This window comes from Parasteatoda tepidariorum, chromosome 8, assembly GCF_982258835.1.
Source record: "Parasteatoda tepidariorum strain Cologne lab strain chromosome 8, Ptep-v5.0, whole genome shotgun sequence".
NCBI classification, from domain to species: Eukaryota; Metazoa; Arthropoda; class Arachnida; order Araneae; family Theridiidae; genus Parasteatoda; species Parasteatoda tepidariorum.
The window spans coordinates 11280013-11302350 of record NC_141762.1 but is presented as its reverse complement, the minus strand read 5'-3'; the positions used below and the strand labels follow the sequence as shown (position 1 = coordinate 11302350).

General features: G+C 30.6%; 1 protein-coding gene across 1 annotated transcript; it reads right to left on the bottom strand.

The window, feature by feature from the left end:
- Nucleotides 1-2245: 2245 nt before the first annotated feature.
- LOC147805286 (uncharacterized) lies at nucleotides 2246-8578 on the bottom strand. Its single transcript, XM_087149828.1, has 4 exons — nucleotides 8348-8578; nucleotides 6731-6808; nucleotides 5399-5426; nucleotides 2246-3930 (listed from the first exon to the last, which is right to left on the bottom strand). The coding sequence occupies exons 1-4, from the start codon at nucleotides 8354-8356 to the stop codon at nucleotides 2405-2407; spliced, it is 1641 nt and encodes a 546-aa protein (XP_087005954.1). The 5' UTR covers nucleotides 8357-8578; the 3' UTR covers nucleotides 2246-2404.
- Between the last annotated feature and the right edge of the window lie 13760 nt (nucleotides 8579-22338).

The window sequence follows — 22338 nt, the reverse complement described above, 5'->3', positions numbered from 1 at the left end:
AACTTTGCATCTTTCTCTTTGTAAAAATAAGTTAGACTTTTTCTGGTTATTAGCCTTCAAACTTTACATAATTAACACATTATTTCCGTTCATAAGCATAGTTTAAAAAAAACTTTCTTGGTTATTATATTAAAAAAAATACCATTTTAAACTTATAAAAATGTTTTGCTAGTTGGTGAAAATGACACGATAAATACTTTATTTTAAAAAGTTCAGTTTTAACTTTAACTATTAAGAAAAATGAAGGCATATATCGACACTTTTTTTATCTACATATTCTTTTATAACGATAAGTTAAGTTAAATTTAGAATCCCTGATTTTAAAATATCTCGTTAATAGCAATTTGTTCATACTTAATCATTAGGAAACATCAACCTTAAACGCTAATTACTGAAACAAAATAATAATTTAGGTTCATAATGACATTAGAAATTTTACAATTGTTTATAGACATTTAAATTTACGATGATATAATTTATAGATATTTAAATTGAAGAGAATATAATTTTTAAAAAAAATCATAAATATTTAGAATAACTACCTTAAAAATTATGTTCTGAAATTAGGAGAATTTCAACTATATACTATATATTTTATTTATACTTTTTATTTACATTTTAATTTTCTTTGACTTCATCCATTTTTTAATTCTTTTCACCTGCCTTTCTTTATGAAGTAACGAGGCGGTTTCTATTTAGATAATGAATTTTTATAAAAGTTCTTTACGACAGAATAAACGTATTGCTGTTTTATATTAACTGTGTCATTTCGGAATCCATTCTTTACATAGTTGTTCATTTACTTTAGGGAACACGCGAAAAATTATACTTTTTTCTTTTGTTTTTGTATCAGAATTTTTGCAAGTTGCAATCGCGCAAACTGGCATTTCGATAATAGTTTTAAATTCTTGTAAATTCACTGCAAAAACTGAGGATAGTCATTATAGAAAATAACAAATGTCTTAGAATATCTCGCAAAAAGAAATGATCCAATATTAGTTAGAGCTAGTAAGGCCAAACGCTCCGTTCTTGAAGTAAAAGTGCGAGCTTTGCGCCATAGTGACGTCACTAGAGTGACGTCGGAGGATCGGCGGGGCGAGAGATACTTCAAATGAGTGAACCAGCCCTTGTATTCTCTTTAGCCCTGATCTAAAGCATTGAATATGAATAATGAAATTTTTTTTATTTCAATATTTTTAAATGAATTTTTCAAAACGTCCAAATTTCAATTTTTTTGTATGTGGAAAAAGCATTAAGGTTTCTGTTTTAAACACTAAACACTGTTATTTTAAGTATTGAGAATCTTGTAAAAAATATGTGCTAAATCCGTAATAATTTATTTTGGATGTTAGTTGCAATCATATCACAACATTTACCCCTTGGAGACGGGCGATTCAAAAAAGCATTCGTACAAAATCAGGATCAGAACGTAATTAAATAAAAAACGGTAACTTAAATGTAGTCGTTTCTAATTTGACAGACTTACTTTGCTTTTGCATTAATTATTGTTATTTTAATCATTTATATAAGCAATGTTAATTCAAAGTATAACTAAATAGTCTTATTTTGAACAAAGTGATGGAGAATTAAATAAATCAAACAATTATAACTCCGCCCACAAACAAATACGGTTGATACGGTTTTATGCTGGTAGGATGTATGCTGGTATTATTTGTGACAGTCGGCGCGAAAGGGTTAATGAAAATGCAACACTCTACCAAAATTACGGTAAATTATTAGCTAGAAATAATTTACCGTACATCCACTATAAAATGAAGAATGCAACACTCTACCAGAATTACGGTATTTTATTAGCTGATCATTAATTCTATTAGTGTTAGCCCAATCTTTATTCGAACTTTTCAGTACAGGCTTTCCTATATTGTGAAAGAAAAGAGTTATTTCAGTGTAATTTAAAGGGGAAATAGACACTAGCGAGGAAACATCTTTACAATTTTGCCCAAATGCTCATGTATATATTGCAAAAAGATATTGCATTACGATAGCGTTGTAAAAAGATCAAACTTTTCATTATTGAACCTCATTCTTGTTTTAAAAAAATTTTTTTCATCCACTTTTTCATTGTTTAGTTTATTTCTGATTTTCCAGGGTGGTAATATTGAGTTTTAAATCAATAGAAAGCAGAACGGAGTACTTCATACTTCAAAACTTATAACGTGTGTTTCTTTTTTCAAATGATTTTTTTTTGTGTGACATATACATTTTATTAATAAGCAATCAGGCATTAAGTAAACAAATATTTATTGTTATGCATGACTTGTACAACGTATACTAAATACAACACAAAAAAAAATATATTAACGTAGATCACATAATATTGACAGTCCATTTATTCTAAAATCAGGTATATAGCACCAAAAATTATTTCATAGTTCGTTGCTTTTTATTTCACTAAAATTTGTTCCACTTCTTGTTGTTGCTGAATAAGAGGCCTGGAAACAATTGATCTCAAAGCTCCAGCATCGGAAAAATCGTAAGGGTATTGTGACAAAAATGACAAACGTGGCAAGTATGCTCCAAGATTTGCCCTTCCAAGACCAGAAGCAATATTTTCCTGCACGATGGCATCAGCAATGTTTTGTTGAGCGAGACCTCCTCCGCTCTTGGTCACTTCGGTTACTTTGTTTAATTCTCCAGTAAGAGGATCTGAAACAATTGTTTCCTTAACTTGAGTGACACCACCGAAGTCATCTACAGATACTTGAGTTTGACCACTTCCAAGAGGATCTACCAAACTTTGCACGCTTTGGCTGAGGGCAGCATCTGCAAGAGTTTCTTGGATTGCAGTTTCGATTGGATCTTGAGCGACTTGGGATATTTGGCTTGTTGTGACAGCTCCTGTAAATGGGTCTTCTTCTTGCACGATGGTGGTTTGCGTAGCACCAATCCCAGCCAGTCCTCCATTGGCAAAACCTCCAATTTTGCCCCCATAACCGACTGGTCTAAGTCCGGACAAATTATTAGACAAAAGTGTTTTGCCAAGTCCTCTTCTGCCAGTGAGAAGAGAAGTAGGATATGATCCATAATCCATTCCTAAAAGTCCATAAGGAATTTGAGATTGACCAACTCGGTAGAGTCCTCTGTTTCCAAAAAGACCATCTCCAACGGAAAGTTGAACAGAACCAGCTCCTAGTCCACCACCTTTAACTCCTCCGATTGGAGACACCTTTGAAACGACGACGGGAGCACCTGAAAGAGGGTCTTGTACTACAGCGGTATGATGTACAGCTCCACCACCACCGAGTTTACCTCCAAAACCAACTGGTCTAAGACCAGACAAATTATCAGACAAAATTGTTTTGCCAAGTCCTCTTCGGCCAGTGAGAAGAGAAGTAGGATAAGATCCATAATCCATACCTAAAAGTCCATAAGGAATTTGAGATTGACCAACTCGGTAGAGTCCTCTATTTCCGAAAAGACCATCTCCAACGGAAAGTTGAACAGAGCCAGCTCCTAGTCCACCACCTTTAACTCCTCCGATTGGAGACACTTTAGATACGACAACTGGAGCACCTGAAAGAGGGTCTTGAACTACGGCAGTGTGGTGCAATGCTCCACCACCACCAATTTTAGAGGGGCCTGCAAGTCGACTGCCAAATCCAACAGGTCTGAGTCCGGACAAGTTATCAGACACAATTGTTTTCCTCCTAAGTGACCTTGGAGCTGTGAGTAAAGAAGCGGGATATGATCCGTAGTCCATGCCTAAGAGTCCATAAGGTATTTGAGATTGACCAACTCGGTAGAGTCCTCTGTTTCCAAAAAGGCCATCGCCAACGGAAAGTTGAACAGAACCAGCTCCTAGTCCACCACCTTTAACTCCTCCGATAGGAGACACCTTAGATACGACAACTGGAGCACCTGAAAGGGGATCTTGCACGACAGCTGTATGATGTACACCTCCTCCTCCGCCTAAAATTAAAATCCAATTGTTAAAACACAAAAAGACGAAAAAAAATTTCATTTATAAAAATCGGAATAAAAGTAAAAGATCTTCGCCTATCCCAAGAAATAAGCAGTAGGTTCTAGAACATTTGTTATTATAAAATATATCTACTATAAGAGTCACTATAATGAAAATGAATATGATTAAATATCCACCATAATGAATCAGAGACTTGAACTAATTAATAACAAAGGTTTTCGTCACAAAAACATTATAATTACAATTAATTGTAGGTTATCTACCTAAAATTGAAATTAAAAGAACAGCAACTGTAAAATTCATAAAAAATTAACTTTAAGACGATATTTTTTATTTATTTAATTATTTATTTTGTATTGGTCAAATATCAAGAATAACCGTCATTTCATTATTTTAAGTACATATTCTTCATGGCCATATCTTTTTCTGATAATTATGAAACTATTAATTAAAACTAGTTAAAGCAATCTAAAACTTTAAATTCTAAGAGAAGGACTTCGTACATACTTTTAAAGATGAAAATTTAAAATGAATTGACTTAAAATACTGTTATCAAGCATAAATAATAATAAACTAAGTTCATAATTAACTTTAAACTGAAGGAAATGCTATGATTTAAATTTTTCAAGTGATTAGTAGATTATTATAAATTAAGTATATGATATATTTAGCACTAAGCATTGAATCTGAAGTATCTATGTTACTGTGAACGATCAAAATTGGTTGTTGATGACTTCCACCGGTGAATGTTGACAATCACATTGTCGCTTTGGTAAATGTCCAAAATATATACTAGGTCTAGTTAAGTGCCGTTGCCCGGTATACCCTACACTGAGTATTTTCTCTGGCTTAGTGCCACTACCCGGTATACATTTGTCCTATACTCGGAGCACTGATGTTTCTTCTAATCTATCCTCAGCAGATATTAAAATATCGAATAAATATAATAATATCAACGAATAAATTAATATCAAAACGAATATAACAAATATTTCGGGCATTCACCAAAGCGATTATGTGATTGTTGACATTCACTGGCGAAAGTCGACATTCTCTTGATTTCGGTCTATCACGATAATATATCTAACGCTTAGCAATAAGACAATGTAACATTTATTTCAATATTTTATTAAAATTAACTACAAAAAGCGCACATCTAAACTCGCATGGGGCTGGATGAACTTAGATTAATTAAACGTCAAATACAAATTAATTTACACCATGAACTTTTTCTGTTAAATACTTTGACAAGATGCGAATATAATGTTATTTTTAAGACAGTTGTTTTCCAGTCACAGATAAATTTATTAAAATAATCTCAAACTTAAAGGAAGAAAGAAATAATTATTATTTGAGGTTGTGATATGCCAGTCTTCTTTTGATATTAACTTTTTAAATTATAGTTGAGCTTTATATTAAAAGGAAATAAATTAATAAATGAAAAGTTGTACTCACCAACTTTACCTCCAAAAACACGAGGACTCTAAAAAAATAAAATATTACAAGATTCTTAGGATGAAAATGCAAATTTAGTTATAAATATAATCCCCTAATTAATTAATTGATAATTGATACTTAAATGCTTTAAGCGTTCTTTTGCTATATTGGAATAATAAATACTTATTTATCATCTACAATTTAGTTTCAATATTCATTAAATAAAATTTGAGACGAACACAAGTTCCAGTCAATGTAAAAGATATCATATTTTATAAATAACAAAGACTTATTAAGAATGAATAAAAGAGCGAAGTCCTTTTTTACAATAATAGCTGCTCATGGTTTGTTTTAACAAGGTATAAACAGAAGTTCCAATTTTGCCAAATAGATGGCACTAAGTACTCTCTGTTTGAAGAAATTTACGTTTTTTGGTATTAATTATTATTTTATATTTTATTCCAACATCATAGTTTTTATGAATATTATTTAAATAAATAAGAATCTTATTCTTATTTATTTAAAATTAGAAATAAATTCAAAAACACGAAATCTTGATACATTTAAGGTTAGAATAAGGCAATAATTTCTTTATATTTTTAAATTTTTTTTAATATATTTAAACCTACTATACATTTATAGTTGATAGAGGCTGCAATTAAAGGCTACAATTCAATTTTCGTCCATAAATTTATTATATTTTCCTTTTGTTTCTTTTTTTGTATTCCGATAATTCGTAACGTTTTGTATTTAATTAAACGAAATTTTTTTTGCAAATGTTAAGAATTAATTTTGTTCAAAAAATACCGAAACTGTTTTTGCAATATTCAAAATGCGAACGCTGGTAAATTTTAATAATAATAATTAATGGAATGAAGTGTTTAAATATAGCAAAGAATCAAGAGATATAGTCATGTTATTTTAATTTATTTTGAACGATTAATAAATATTGATTACAAGTTAATGTTTTATATTAGCTTTTCGCTTATGTAAAATTCTGTTTATTTCATTTCCATTGTTTGTTTTCTGATAGAGAATTCAGAAACTTTGAAATTCTGCAATAATTTTAACACTAATCAATAAACTTTTTTTTTTACCATAATACAACATATTTAACTTTTTTATCGGTATCAGTGTAAATGGTAAGATTGCCTATTAATTTATCATTTACAGCGCTTGGTATAATATAATAATACGCTTCTCTTTTTAAAAAAGCAATTTTTTGCATTAAACTAATCCATTGTATTGTTTCCAGATAGGTATTATACCCGCGTTGTTTCAACAGAAATGCTTTCTTAAAACATTTAGTGGTTTATGAAAAATATGTGATCAGCAAATAATTGTTCTCACCGTTAACAATCCTCCTCCACCTTTGATCCGTTGAGCTCCAATATTGGAGACGACCAACAACGTTAGAAGACTAACGACCTAAAAACAATGATTTGATACACTGTTAATTTGAAACATAATGATTTGATACATTAGTCAAAAGTGTTTATGTCAAAAAATGAGACAAAAATATATATAAATTTAATATGCTATATGGAAATAGGAAAATAGCAGTAAGTTAGCCGTATAGAGCTAGTGAACTGACAATTCAATGCAAAAACTTAAAACCCAAAAATATGAAAACTGGTTAAACAACTATTGTTTATTAGTCTTTTATAAATATATAAAGGTATATTATTATAACTGTATATATAACTTTTTGAATTACAATAACTATTATAAATAAGTTTGATCACCACTACATCTAAGTAATTTTAACAAATATATAAAGGCATAATGCAACTAAAGTTAGCGAAATTTAACTTTGTCCATATGTAAATATAGTTTTGAATAATATTACTGATCGGTAATTGTTTTCCTACCACTTGTGAAATCCATTTTAAGAAAGAGCGGAACTTGGCATGTGTGTTACACACATTGCGTGGTTATGAGAAAAGTTACTTTCCAAAAACATTTTATTAGATAATTAAACCTACTAATTCAGAGTTTATTAGTATGGAATCTAAAGGAGAATATAAATCACCAAACACAGTTCTCTGTAGGAGAAACCCTCTAAATTAAAGGGAAGTAGACTGGCAGTAATTTAAATTATAAATGTCTAAAAAAGTGGTGTACTGTTTGAAGTAGAATTTTTAATTAAACATATTTTTCATACTTTTTTCATTATTTTATATTAGTTTAGGTCAAAATAATTGAAAAATAATATATTCAGCATTTCAATTATTTATTTATTACATATTATAATTAGCACTTAATTATTTGTTAATTACATTTATATTATTATTAGTATTATATTGCAGCAGGGAACTACGGTGTCTCTTTCTGCATTAAAGATAATAACTTCCAAACACGCCTCCCTTCCAAATAATTTTTGTTCAAGTTTGCGCTTATTTAGATCTAAGGGAAAGATCTAAAAATCATTGAAATTTTTTTAATTTACACAATTCATTATTGATTAATTTTTGAACGATTACTTCTTTTAAACTTTATGTTTTAGTGCAAATATAATTCCGTTAATCAAACAGATTTTTTTAGTAACTATTAGACTGTTTTTTTTTTAATTAAAAAATGCTACATTGTACTTTTGCATGTAATCAGAGCGTCAGAAAAAGTATTAAAAAGGGAAACCAATATCCTATTGGCGTTAAAGAATTAATAAACAAAAAACAAGTAATTTGTAAAAAGGGTATTGCATGCGTGCTTATTACAACTGGCTTTTTATATCTGCTTTCATTTTACCAGCGAATGGAAACTTCAAAATGACTACAGATCCCACATAGAATTATTTAAATTACTAATATGACTGTGATAGAAAAATCTATATTTTAACTAAAAGAAAAAGTGTTACTAGTGAAAATCCAGAGCTACTTTTCTCTTTTTTGAAATAAACAGAGAAAAGGAGGGAAATTGTTGTAATAAAACAGCAGGAAATGATACCAAAGAAAGAAGTATACTTACTAGTTTCATTTTCAGGCTGTTAATTAAGGGCTGATGATTGCTGAGAGAGCAAAAGGAAGCCAGTGACGACTGTCGATCATTCCCGAGTTTATATACTCTATTCGAAAAAGATATTCGCTGCCCTGGGGTTGATTTATGCTCATCTCCGAGATGACAGTCAAGGGTCGCACGTCGAGAGCGACAATATTGTACGAGGAGGTCACAATCGAAAGTATTTGAGATGATCTTGACTTAATTGTTACATCAAGACACGTTCGACGGTGGCAAAGAATGGAACAGTATTGAGCGTTACGTAAAGCACGTGGCCCTTCCTTCGCTATTTGAAGAATTTCACAGGCAAGGACGCTTTGATGGGAACAAAGATATACACAAATTGTTGACCAACTGTTAAATTTTTTTTTAATATATTCATGTGTCGAGCCATTTAGATTTTAATCAAATTAAAACGAATTTTGAAAGTAAGTTTAATTCATGCCCTACTGCTATAGGATCGGATGTAGAATGCCTTCATGTTTGGAAATAATGATATAGTTTTCAAGTAATTTCTATTTTTAAAAAAAAAAAAATATCGATGAGGAATGGCACATGAGGATAGATGAAGAATTACACATGATTAAAATATCCTGAGTAAAGATTAACAAGTACTAAATCTCTTCATTCCAAAGAAAGTATTTTCGATATGGTTTATACATTTTGGATACTTTTTTTAGATTTATGCAATTTGGATTTTGGCACATGAGGAAAGATGTCGAATGATTCATGATTTAAATATCCAATGTAAAAAGTTAACAGGTTCGTAATCTCAATACATTCAAAAGAAAGTGTTTTCAGTAAGATTTTTACATTTCGGATACATTTTCGGATTTAAGCATTTTGGATTTTGACGCTTGAGCAAAGATGATACATGTTTTAAATATCCAGTGTAAAAAATTTAATAAGTTCTAAATCTCTCTTTCTCTTTATTTATCTAAAATTGGGTGCCTGGGCCGCGCAGCGGCCCCTAACCCATTCATCATGAAGTATTTACAAATTGAATTAAAAAACATTTTGAATTATCCAGCATTTAGGTCTCTAAATCTCATCATCATCATCATTTGGGATTGCTCAGGGCCTTTAGGCCCCGTAGGGGCCTTTTACCCTTCCATCTGGTACTAGTGAGATCTGACTTGGTTGTATCTGTGGTAAATTCTAAATCTCAATGCATTCAAAAGAAAGAATAAGCCTACAAATTATTTAGAAATAGTGGTGAATAAAAATCTACCAAATAGAATTTATTAAACCAAGAATCACAATTGATAAACTACCACTTTAAAATATGTATTTGCTGTCCGGAGCTAGTTGGCATCTCTGTTAACACTTTGATTGCTAGTACTTGAAAATGCTATATGAACAATTGTCAGGACTGCCAACTTTCCACTCTTTTTGTAACCATTTAGCTAAGTTAATAGTTTAGTATATTATTTTTTATTCATCTAAACTTTTTTTTCCACACCACTACTCACGAAAAACTTATAAGTTCAAGTGACCACCACTTTGTTTAAGCTCTTAAAATATTGGCAAAATTGCCAAAAAAATCTGAAATATAGCGTTATTAAATTTCTTTAAGAAACTTGGCGTAGTAGTTGGCACGCCTGCAATTGTAAGCACTAAATCAATTAACCTTTTCGGAACGAGCGAGTCAATCGTACGGAATCAGGATAATAAAAAGCGGTAGCTTTTGTTTGGGTATAGCTAATTTGACAGACTTATTTTTGCTTTCATTTTAAATCTAACACATCCAATCCTTGCGTGTTAAAAGTGTAACTGTACAATTTTTCATTCGAACTAAGTAGTGGTGAATCAAATAAAGAAAACTATTATTACCCCAGCCCACAAGAAGCTGCTATAAAAATAGTATGACTACCAGTTTTATCTTTTTTTACCCTGATTATCGACATCCTGAGAATGCTTATATGACTCACCTGCCTCTATTTACTGCAAGTAAAATGCATAATTTTACCAGGCCTGAAAGCGGGACGGAAAAGAGAAAATACTGGTAGAACTATTTCAATATTAGATAATTATCGGGAGGAGTTTATCGATTCTCAACAATAACAATTCACTGTAAGGAAATTTTTCACTGCGAAGAGGCAATTCTGTATAAAAATTGCATCCGTTAAAAACAATTGGTAGTTATGGATTTTTATTATTCCCGGAAAAAAACTAAAAAAATGAAATTTATTTGTTACCAGTTTTTACTCTTTTCCGTCTCGATATATATGGGCTTTCAGCCCTGAATTTCACTTGCACCAGATTCATGAGAATGAAAGATCTAAGACGAGAGTTAAAAATCAACAAAATAGATGAGCACATAGCTGAACTATGTGCAAGTTTCTTCAGAGATGCACTCTCTTGTCATACGTGCAATTACTTTAAAAATTTTGATTTTGAGCTCATCAAAGACAACATGAAATATAGCCCGGCAACCGCCTTTTTCCTATCCGACGGAGTTTTGTCCCGTAAATTTTGTAAATAGCTGTAAATACTTGTAAATAATTTTGCGCATTTATTATGTATTTCTCCTTTTCCCTGGGGCTATGTGGCTACTGTGCACCCGAGAAGCTCGGGGGTAATACCTCGAAGGGAAGCGAGGCAGTCTGCCACAGAACCTCTTCTCTCTCCTAAACTTGTTTGTTCAATCTCACTGCTTCATTTTAATTTTCTCTCAGTAAAAGATACTGAACCCCAACTTTCACCTTCCAGTTGCGCTTCGGCGATTTATTATTTATTTCCACTCAGATGAATTAGTTAGAGCCCCTAGCGGGGCTGATGCTAAGATAACCATCACATATGAGTATGAATTTTACTTGCAGTAATTCACAATTTTTAAAATATTGTGGCTACTAACTCATAAGCATGCCAGCCAACTACTACGCTTTCTGTTTTATATTTTTTAGAATGGTAGATATTTAAAAACCAAAGCTTAAAGAATTTTGCCAATGCGTTAAAAGCCTCAGCACTGTAATTCTAGTACATAGTGGCGTTGCAAATGAACGTTTTAGTATTCAGTGTGAAAAATTAACAAGTAAAAAGTCTCTTTATTCAAATGAAAGCATTCCCAATATAGTTTATATATTTTAGATAATATTTGCATTTGCTGCTTAATTCTGTCAGCTTTTATTTTTAGTTTAAAAAAATTGTAAAGAAATAATTTTAGATCTGTAGAGGGTAATTAATAACTAACGTCTGAAAATGAGGGCAAGGAATGGGATAATTAAGTTATAACAATCTTTATTTGACAGAATTGTAGGTTCTAAAAATGGGACATCAGTTATGATCAAAGTCTCGTATGCAGTATTAAAATCTGGTAGTCAATCTAATCTTAAAGCTAACAAAACAGGAATTTTTTCAACTTTCATCTTATTTAACAAATAACTCTATCATGGAATTAATTTTAAATAGTTAACATCTGGATTGATACCTTTCTACGATTTTTTGGAGCAATTTCTAATAATGGTAGATACGTTTATGTTTTAATGTGCGATTCCTTGCTTTATAAATTTAATATTTATTATTGTACTTATTAAGGCATGTTTTTGCCGCTAAAGGTGGCACTTACCAATTCATCTGAATTATGAGTCAAAAAATATACTGCGGAATTAAGTTAAAGTAGAAAATTGATAAGAAATAGAATGATTAAAAAAATAAATTCAAAAGACATAAATTGATTTTAAAAAAAGTTGAAGGTCAGTGAAACCACACAAGAAGTGTTGGGAGTAGTCATAATAATCAGGAATAATCATAAAACAATTAATAATATCCGAGTAAAGAAACATGAGTAGAGAAAAACGAAAAAAAGTATACAACGAGTAGCATAATAGTTAAAAATTAGTCGTTAGTAATTGAAGTGCAAAGCATAAAAGTAAATCGACGAAATAAATACAACACGAGGGTCTTTATAACTACACTCTATATCTATAACAAAAAGATCGACGCACCAAGAAGGAGTTGTCCGATATACACGAAAATTGGTGGATAGGAAGACAATAGTAAACGATTGAAATTTCAGAACAATTGAATAATTTATTGCAGAGTTACAGTAACAAGTTCAATAAGGTCTTGACCAGCTTCCAACCTGGATACATACTGCCACACGGCGTGGCATAGACCGATAAAGCTCCCGGATGGTCTCTTGCGGTATTTCTTGCCAAATTTGATCCAATTGTCGAACGAAGTCATCAACATTCCGGGCCAGATGCAATCGCCTTCCCATCCTATCCCAGACATTCTCGACTGGAGAGAGATCTGGTGATCTGACAGGCCAAGGAAGAGTTTGACAAGCTTGCAGACAGTTCATAGCAACGCGTGCCGTATGTAGTCTGGCATTGCCCTGCTGAAAAACCAGCCCATGGCGCGGCAAAAGGAACGGTAGCAAAACAGGTCTTAGGATGTCGTCGACGTACCGCTGTGCAGTAAATGTACCTCTAATGACGACCAAAGGGGTCCGGCTGTCAAAGAAAATGGCACCCCAGACCATAATGCCTTGTTGAGGGCCGGTGTGGCGTGCAATAGTGAAGGCAGAATATCCCCTCTGTCCCATGCGTCTCCAAACACGTCTTCGATGATCGTCAGGACACAGTGGAAGCGGGATTCTTTGCTAAAGACTATACGTCCCCAGTCGGCATCATTTCCGCCTGATCGAGCGTCGAATTTGCGCATCTTAGTGCGTTCTTGGTGCGTCGAGTTTTTTGTTATAGAGTGTATATAAATAGAGTGTATTTTGTTATAGAGTGTATATAGTTTAACAACAGAGCGGCCAAGATAATAAAAAAAAGGAGTTTTTGAGGTTGACAGATATAAAAAATTAGCCTGAAGTAGAAAATGACCTTATATTTTGATCCAAAAGTAATTATAAATTTAAATTTAAACCTCACAAAAGCAATCTTAAATGTAACTCAGAAATAATTTTAGTTTAGATCGATTGAAATTATTCACACCTCAAATATACGTATTTGCTGGATGCGTAGGGGAAAAATTCAGTATAATTCAAAAACAACCTCCCTAAGCTGGTTGTTCTAAAGTAGATTTCCATCAATCTCAAAATATCCTAATAAGTGAACAAAACTTCACCTTGATTTTAAAACCTTGGGATGTTGATATTTTAAGGTTGGTTTTTAAATCAACTGCGAATAAATCTTAAATCAACCTCATATAAACCTCAAAAATACCTTAAATTTTTGTTAGGGGAATCACCAAAAAATGTAAGAAGTGATAGGAATTAAATTCATGCTCATTTATTTAATTGATTGAAGTATTCAGTCAAAACTTCCGCAAAACTAAAATTGCAAATCACATATTAAAAGAGCTGTATTTTAAAGGGCGGCTATAGTGCGGCTTTGAGGAGAACTCCTCCAAGCTAAATGTCTGGGGGTGTCTGCTACTATGGTAACAAGCGAGAGCACATTTGAAATGGAGATGCTGACCTATGCTGATGGAGATGCTGACCGATGACCTATGCTGAGATTAAGACAAAATTATTCTCCCCACATTATTCAAAAAGGTCAGATATTTAAAATTTGATTTTTCTTGAACTATGCGATCGATTTTGCTCAAAGTTTGTATTTAGACATGTAATTCCTTAAAACCTATAATATTCCTTAAAATTGTGCAAAGAAACTGCACACTTTACGATTTAAAAAATTATTATTATTCAATAAAATAAATGACTATTATTAAATAATAATATATTATTAAATAATAAATAAATTACTATTATTAAATAAAATAATAAAAAATTAATAAATATTTACTATAAGTTATTTTTTGCATGGTATATCTTTAGACCAGTGACTCTCAACCTTTTTTATGTGGCGGCACACTTTTAACGATTTCAAAATTTGACGGCACACAATGAAAAAAATTAGTTTAAAAGTTGTTTACTTTCCTATAATACACTGAGTTAAATAGTTTGTGATAATAATTTTGAATGTGAAATAAAATAATATTTACTGCAAAAGTACATTTATTAAGGGATTAATTATTTCTTATAACAAATTTTTTATTAGTTAGTAACAGTTTTTTTTTGCTAGTTATTAATTGTTAGCTTGTTTTCCATAGTTATTAACTGTTCGTTTCTTTACATTAATTATTATTTTCTGTGATTTCTTGTTAGTTAGTTTTTTGCTAATTAATAATTGCTAGCTTATTTTTTTGCTAGTTATCCTTTGTTAATTTATTTTTATAACTATCAATTGCATAGCTTACTTTAATGATTAGCTTTTATTTTTGCTAGGAAGTTAGTATTTAGCTTGTTTTAGCCTTTGCTAATTAATAATTTTAATAGTCATTAAATTTCCTACTAATTTCAACATTTTTTAAAATTGTGTGTCAAAGACAATTTATACACTTTCTTCTTATTTTAAGATTGTCAGAGACAAGACAATCGCGCACAAAGAGATGCTCACGCGGTTAAAGCGTGGATAAATTCTAAAAAGTATATATATAATATTATATATCTATACACTTTTCTATTGTTTAAACTTTACTTGTAATAAAAAAAGCATTATAATTTTTATTTTATCATTTCTAATATTTGGCGGCACATTTTAAGAATTTGGCGGCACACAAAAGTGCCGCGGCTCAGTGGTTGAGAGTCACTGCCTTAGACAAACGAATTTTATAATTGCGTGCACTTTGCTTAAAAAGTTCTGATATTGCGAAATAAGAAAAAAGTAAAATTAGCATTAAGAAGTTCAAACTGTGGACCGCTTTCCTGATCACACTATTGGGTCCTTTTTTATCAGATTGCGGCTACCCTCTTTATTTTGAAGGTTAGAAATCAAAATCGGTTAAAAAAATTTTTGTTTATTCAGAAAAAGTCCGGTTTTGTGTCAGATTTCGTAACTTGATATATCGTCTGCTCTTATTAATTAGCATATTTGAGGTCACCCCTTCATTCTAGAAAGTCAAGATCCTATCATTAATTCAAAGGTAATTCAGGGCGGTCCGTTTCTTTTTTCCCCTCACTGTAGCTATATTGGACCGGAGGCAACATTTTTTTTTCTGTGATTTGTCAAAACCAACATTTCAAAATTATTTAATTAATTTATCCGTTTCTACAAAATGAATAACGGTATCTTCTCCTGTATTGAACTTTTGCGTTTTTGTGCAATTTGCCTACCTCACGGACTTTTTTTTTTAATTTTTTTTTATAACTGTCGTTTAACAGCCTACTTAATTTTGGGTTTACCACTACTAATGTTCAACTCCGTAGCCTTGTAATTTTGGACCAATTCAGAAGACAAGAAAACTCCTGGATCAGTACCCCCAGATTTATGATTTGTTATGGAAACATGGAGGACTTTGTCACCCAACAGATTTAACGTGCCATTTACTACATGGGGAGTTTTCGGACGGAAGGGATCGAACCCACGACCTCGTTTACATGGGCCCAGTACCCTACCAACCAGGCTACCCCGACCTCTCACTGACTCTTAGGAACATGACGATCTATGTTTTGTTCTTGTACCCCGCTCTATTTTACAAGCGAAATGACATTAATCATAAGTTTGCCAAGTAAGTCAGGCCCACATTTAAGCTGCCGTCTTTAATTTTTTCCGCTCCTGATTCCTGTTCCGTACGAATACATTTACGCCTCACCAATCCCGAAGAAATTAAAATATTCGGATTACACACGGTTAATACATTACCATGAATAGGAATAAAATTTTCTTAAAGGACGGAGTTTCCTCATTTTTAACCCTCTGCATTTGAAGTACTTTAAGGGGATATTAGACGTTCCTTCCTGCAGAAAAATCCTTTAAAATATCCATTATTTGGTTTTTGGAATTTAAAAATAATCGCATGTAATTAAATTATAGGATAGGCAACAAACCGTGTTTACATCATAGTTTTCTAAATAAGATTATAATTTTTCAAAAGCCCATACATTAATACGTAGTTGACACGAAGCTGTTTTTTTCTCGAAATGGAATTTTTCAATGTTCACAGAAGTTCAAAAAGTTCTCTGCGCACCAGTTTTTATTTTATTGTTTTAAAAAATTTCTCAGATACTCTTCGAAGTGCCTTGTTTAATTTTAAATTTGATAAACTCAACAGACTAAATTGTTTTTTTTAATATATGATCAAATATAATTGAAGCGTGGTTTTCGGAGAAAATTTTGGCGACAAAATAAAAATTTTATAATGTACGTTATGTTCTTATACGGTTATCATGGGTACTTGAATTTATTTAAATACCTATAAATGACGTAATTGGGTAAAAAATTTATTTAAAAAAATTAAACTTTTTTAATTGTCAACAATTTAAATCCATATTTTTGGCTATAATTTAAAATCTAATTATTATTTTTTTCTAAAACACTGTGCACAGATTTCTATTATTGTTAAGAATATTCTGTTAAAATCTGAAAATGATTTTAAATAAAGGGTATTTTTTTGTTTTGAACGTCTAATGTCCAATTAAAAATTGTGTTTGAACTAACTAATATGAACACTTAACCATTTAAAAAAACAAAATACGTTATTTTTATATAATTTTTAAAATTATGTGGTTACTAATTAAGGTATTAATGGTTTTTTTATGTTAAAGAGGTGACTGTCAATGACGCCTCAGAGGAGATATAAAAAAAAGAGAAAAGGTTAAAGCTTTTCAATTAAGATTCAATTATCTCTATCTCGTCTCGAACAAAGAGGCATTTAAATATATCACGTAAAAAATATTTTTAATTCGTAAAATGAGGCTGAGTTATATTTTTAAAGAAAAAAATTTAACCTAGTAGAATAATACAAACATTTCTTAACATTATTTCTTTATTTTATACAAGAAATAAAAAAAAAACAATACAATAATAACAATAAACGAAATAATTTTTAACATTTTTTTTATGTATCTCTTTCAGAAGCATAAATTAATAGTGACGAATACATAATAATTGTCACCAAAATCGGCTTTCCTATCATATTCTACATTGACACATTTGGGCGAAATCCAAATTTAAGATCTTCACAATCCATCCCTTTAACCACCCATCTCTCTCTCCGTTCCGATGAAAGAACACTTTGTGTCGGGCTCTCTTCGCAAAACGAGTCGGACAGGCTCGTTTGTCATAGCTTTGCCCCAAATTGCCTCAATCGCCAGACAGCTTGTCGCCAATGTAACCTAAAAACAATCAGTAACACAGAGAAATTTGATTTTGTTTTTGTGTAAATATAGCCAAACACATTTTTCTTCTTCGTTGTTTGAATGAGTTGTTAGTATTGAATAAGTTGTTAGTGTGTCAGATACACTTTAAATAGGACGTTGGTTAACTAGGACTGACAATGCTCCAAAACTAGATTAAACTGTGTAGGAGGAACACCGAATGAAATTTCAAAATGTACCTGCTTCACAAGTTCTCTACAGGTGTTGTGCAAAAGGCAGACAGATTGAAGATTCTAATCCAAATGGATGAATTCTTGGAATTTTTAGTATCAAAAATCCAGAATAAAATATGCGAAAATCTCTAGATAATTTTTAAAATTTTTATTAAATAATATCTGACAAAAAATAATCAGTTGTAAACTTTTCCAACTCTTAAGGGAAGGCCCCCTTGCCTCTTTCTGTTACTCAGGGTTCCCGTGGTCCTTAAAAAGTTTCAGTGGTAAATTTAGGTTAATGCGCGAACGTATTTCTTATTTTAATTTACCACTTTATCGATAGAAGCAAGGATTTTCATGCATACATACCTTCTTAGGAAAAAAATTTTTAGTGACGGTTACCCCGAAATTAAACTATCGATATTTGTTTTATTTTTGTTAGTACTACTTTTAAAATATTTCATTGTTTTTTTTTTTAAATACAAACAATTAAAATAATGATTTAGCTGTATTAAACTACTTGAAAAATTTACATTCTCCAAAAATGGATCATTGGCATCTGAACGTTCAATGTTGTAAATTTCGTACCTATTGGTATGATATGTTTCAATTGATGCTTCTGTTATGGTAACATTTATAACTTATGACTACTAATAAAAACGAAAAATTTCAAAATATCTTTAAAAAAACTAGTCTGATAACTATAAATTGGGAATAATTTTTTGAAATATTAGAGCTCTAATATGTTCATTCAAAATATTAGTTTAGTCTCATATTTAATTTTTAGTCCAATGTCTATCATTGTCTGCATATCTGTCTTTTCAAATATAACACTAGATTAATGTACGTGAATATTTTATTCATTTCGTTACTAAGCGGGTTGAAAAATTATTACAATAGACAATACAATAGATTATTACAATAGAGTTTAGAACTAATTATATAATTTAGAATAATTGAAATAAATTGGATAATACGCATGTCTTGCTTATCTTAGATAAATTAAAACATTAAAATGAATGATTTAGAAACCTTAAACTTTATGAAAAAATTATATGTTACAAAAATGGAATATTCGAGTCTAAACTGTCTGAGAGCGATAAATTTGGAATACTTATGTACAGTCACTATGCAAAATATAAAAGTATCGATAAAAATACATCGATAAATTTGGAACACTATGTAGCAGTCGGAACATGATCCTAAAAATATCAGTTGTGTTTCAAATTTATTTATTAGTTCCCTTTATATTATTGACTGAATATCTCATAAATAATAAAACGAAAGTTCTTTAAAAGTAAGTCCCAAACTTGGTTCTGAGAACAGTAATTTTGGAGCATTCATTTGGAATATAAGAGTCGGATCATGCTCCTTTGAAATGTTAGTTGTGTTTCAAATTTATTTATAAGTCCAATGTATATTATTAACTGTACATCTTCAAATAAAAAAAAAACGAAAGTTCTTTTGAAATAAGTTCGAACTCTGTTCTGAGAACGACAAATTTAGAACACTTATTTGGAATGTAACCGCCGTAACATGATTCTTTAAAATATTCGTTGTGATAAAAACTTATTTATTATCCACTGTATATAATTGTAAACAAAAAACGAAAATTCTTAAGCCCCGAATTCTGTTCTGAGAAAGATAAATTTGGAATACAACAGCCGTAACATGCTCCTTCAAAATATTAGTTGTGTGTCACATTAATTTATTAGCCCAATATCTTTCATTGGCTGTATATTTGTCTCTTACTTTCGTAACACAGTTCAGTGACTTTTACATTCCAATACTGATGTCAACGTTTCTTTATGTTTATTTACTAAAATTAATGAGAATTTAATATTTTGTTTTTGGATTGAACCGGCACTTTTATCTGATTTCTCAAGCCCTCTTCTAATCTGTAAATGACAGCTGCATGTTGACACAAGATGCAGAAAAAAAAAAAGAAATGTCAATTTCAGAGCAAGGTTTTAAAGACGGATCTTTAAAAAAAATCAAGAAAAAAAAGCACATTAGGCTCTTGTCCAAAGAGAACTTTTCCAAGAACCGTTTTTGTTCGATTTCTGGCGAAAATCTCGTCGGCTTCAGAAACAAACAGAAGTCTTGTTCTGATTCGATGACAGAGATTTAGTCGTATTAAGCAACGAAAAACGTATTTATGAAATATTATGTGCACTATTATTATATGTGCTATATAATCTTTTAAAAATTAGGAATAATTTTGTGCTTTTACACTTTAATGGCATATGGAATATAAATATTGCCAGAGAACATGAAAATATAATTCTACAGGCAAGAATTATATAATTGTTTCATATATTAAGGGGACCGGAAAGTAATAACGTTTCGGACTATTTAATATCCGTTAGTCTTAAAAACCAATTTCTTTTTTTGATCCATTTCTATTCATTTTCGATCCTTCATTGAAAGGTTGTTGCTAACGAGGGTGAATACATTATTGATTGAAAATAAAATCTTGATTGTAAATACCAAATGCACCGAAACGACGTTACTTTCTGGTCCCCTAATATTATAGTTAGATTATATTGGAGAACAATTTTTTTTCCAGTAGCATGAGATTTTTCATCTAAGCTTAGATATTTACGCTTTGTTGATTTCAAATCAGCAATCGGTTTCTCTCTGCAAAAAATTGTTTTTGAACAATTTAATAATGTATTTCGAACAAGGCGTTTTTCAAAATTCACTCGGATGAATACCGGCTGCCCCCACTTCTCTCCTACATGAGGATTAGCAGGAAGAAGGTAATAATACATTTCTGTTCCCAATGTGATATCTTAAGGTAATATGATGCTTAGGTGTTATTTTAAAAAGAGCAGACAAATGCAGATGTATGCTTATAAACCTACATGTTCTTCATAAAATTGTATAATCAGACAAAAAATAAATTAAACTATCGAAATAAATTTGAAAAACATTCAGTAGCTTTCAGGAAAAAAACAAATTTTACATTTGATGTCTCCACACAGGTATGATCAGGTACTTGTATAAATGCAATAAAACATTTGATCAACAGTGTTATTTTAAATTAATGATTTAAATATCATTGATTATTTGAGGATATATAATCATGATTGATGTACCATTTATTGTTCGGGCTGATATAAGTTCTGATTAATGCATCATTGAATGATTGATGTAATTTTTTTCTTTGCTTGATCAACGTCCCCTTTAATTCAAAGCCACCACACGATAGGTAGTTTGATCAGAACACTATGAAGGTAAATAAGTTTACGAAAGAGGCCTTTAATACAAAATCTAGTAAAATTAATAAATATCTCTAAAAAAAATTTTAATTTATGAATATGATTGGTTTGTCTTATTTACTTGTCAACCACCACAAATTTAATTCTCAAATATATAAGATAAATTTCTCACGATTACTTTCAAAAAATAATTTGGGTTCATGCGCACAACTGGTTAACTTTTTAAACAGTCTGCGCAGACTACTTATAAAAAACCGTGTGGAGGCTTGATGCATCATTTGCATAGAAAGATTTATTCCTCAGTTGCGTGATTTCTTACACAAAATGATGTTTTTTTTTTAAATCAAAGCACAAAAACTCTAGAACAAATGCTAAAATTCAAGGACAAAATGTTTGAGTACAAGTATTTAGTATACAAGAAATTAACACATAACTTGCACACAGGTCAAGATTTAAAATACTTTACATGTTCTTAAATTTTTAAGCACTTTACGCACTTACGAAACTCCACAAAAATTTTTATTTATAATTAATAATAAACTTAATATTGCACTCTTGATAATATATTCATATTAGAAACAAAATATCTAAAAATAATTATAAGAAAATCATCATAATATCTGTCAATCTTTAGTTTTTCTGAGGATTAATTTTTCCAACGGTAAATGGAATAATAAAATAAAAATATACCTTGTATTTTGCAAAAGCCTTAACACATTATAGCAAGATCATTAAACATATGATTAATTTATTCAGATGTAGATCAAAATAATTTTAAATTAAATTTACTAATATTTTTTAAGAAAGATATTTTAACTACCATATGAAGAAAACACTTTTTTATCTAAGCATAATATTCCGACTAAGAAAGTAAACAAAAATTAAAATAATGTATCAGATTTTCAATGATTTCTGCTGTAAATATTTAAGAAAATGATCATTAACACTTTAAAAAACAGATAATGTGTTTTCGTTTATTCATTAGTTTTATATTATACTATTCATTATATCATTTTCATCATTTTGCAAAATAGAAATCTTCAAAAAAATGAAAAAAAGAGTAGTGGAAAGTGGCTTGAAATACAAAATCAAAGTATTTTAAAAATGTGATTTCAAAAGCTTTGAATAGCTTTTGCAGTTTGTGAGAATGGACAACTGTTTACTTGTTTTCAAAGAAGGGCTCAGAAAAACGTTTGAAGCAACTCTTTTTTTGTCAACGAATAAGTAACATTCTAAATTATCGTCTGACACATGTTACGAAAATGTTTTTTACAAAACTGATGACAGCAAAATTGTCTCTGTTGCATTTTTTCAACTCTTTTCAAAAGGGAAACCGCTAAATAGTTTGAGAATCAAATGTCAAGTTCATAACTATTGCTAAAATAATTGAAATATTGCATCATTTCAATA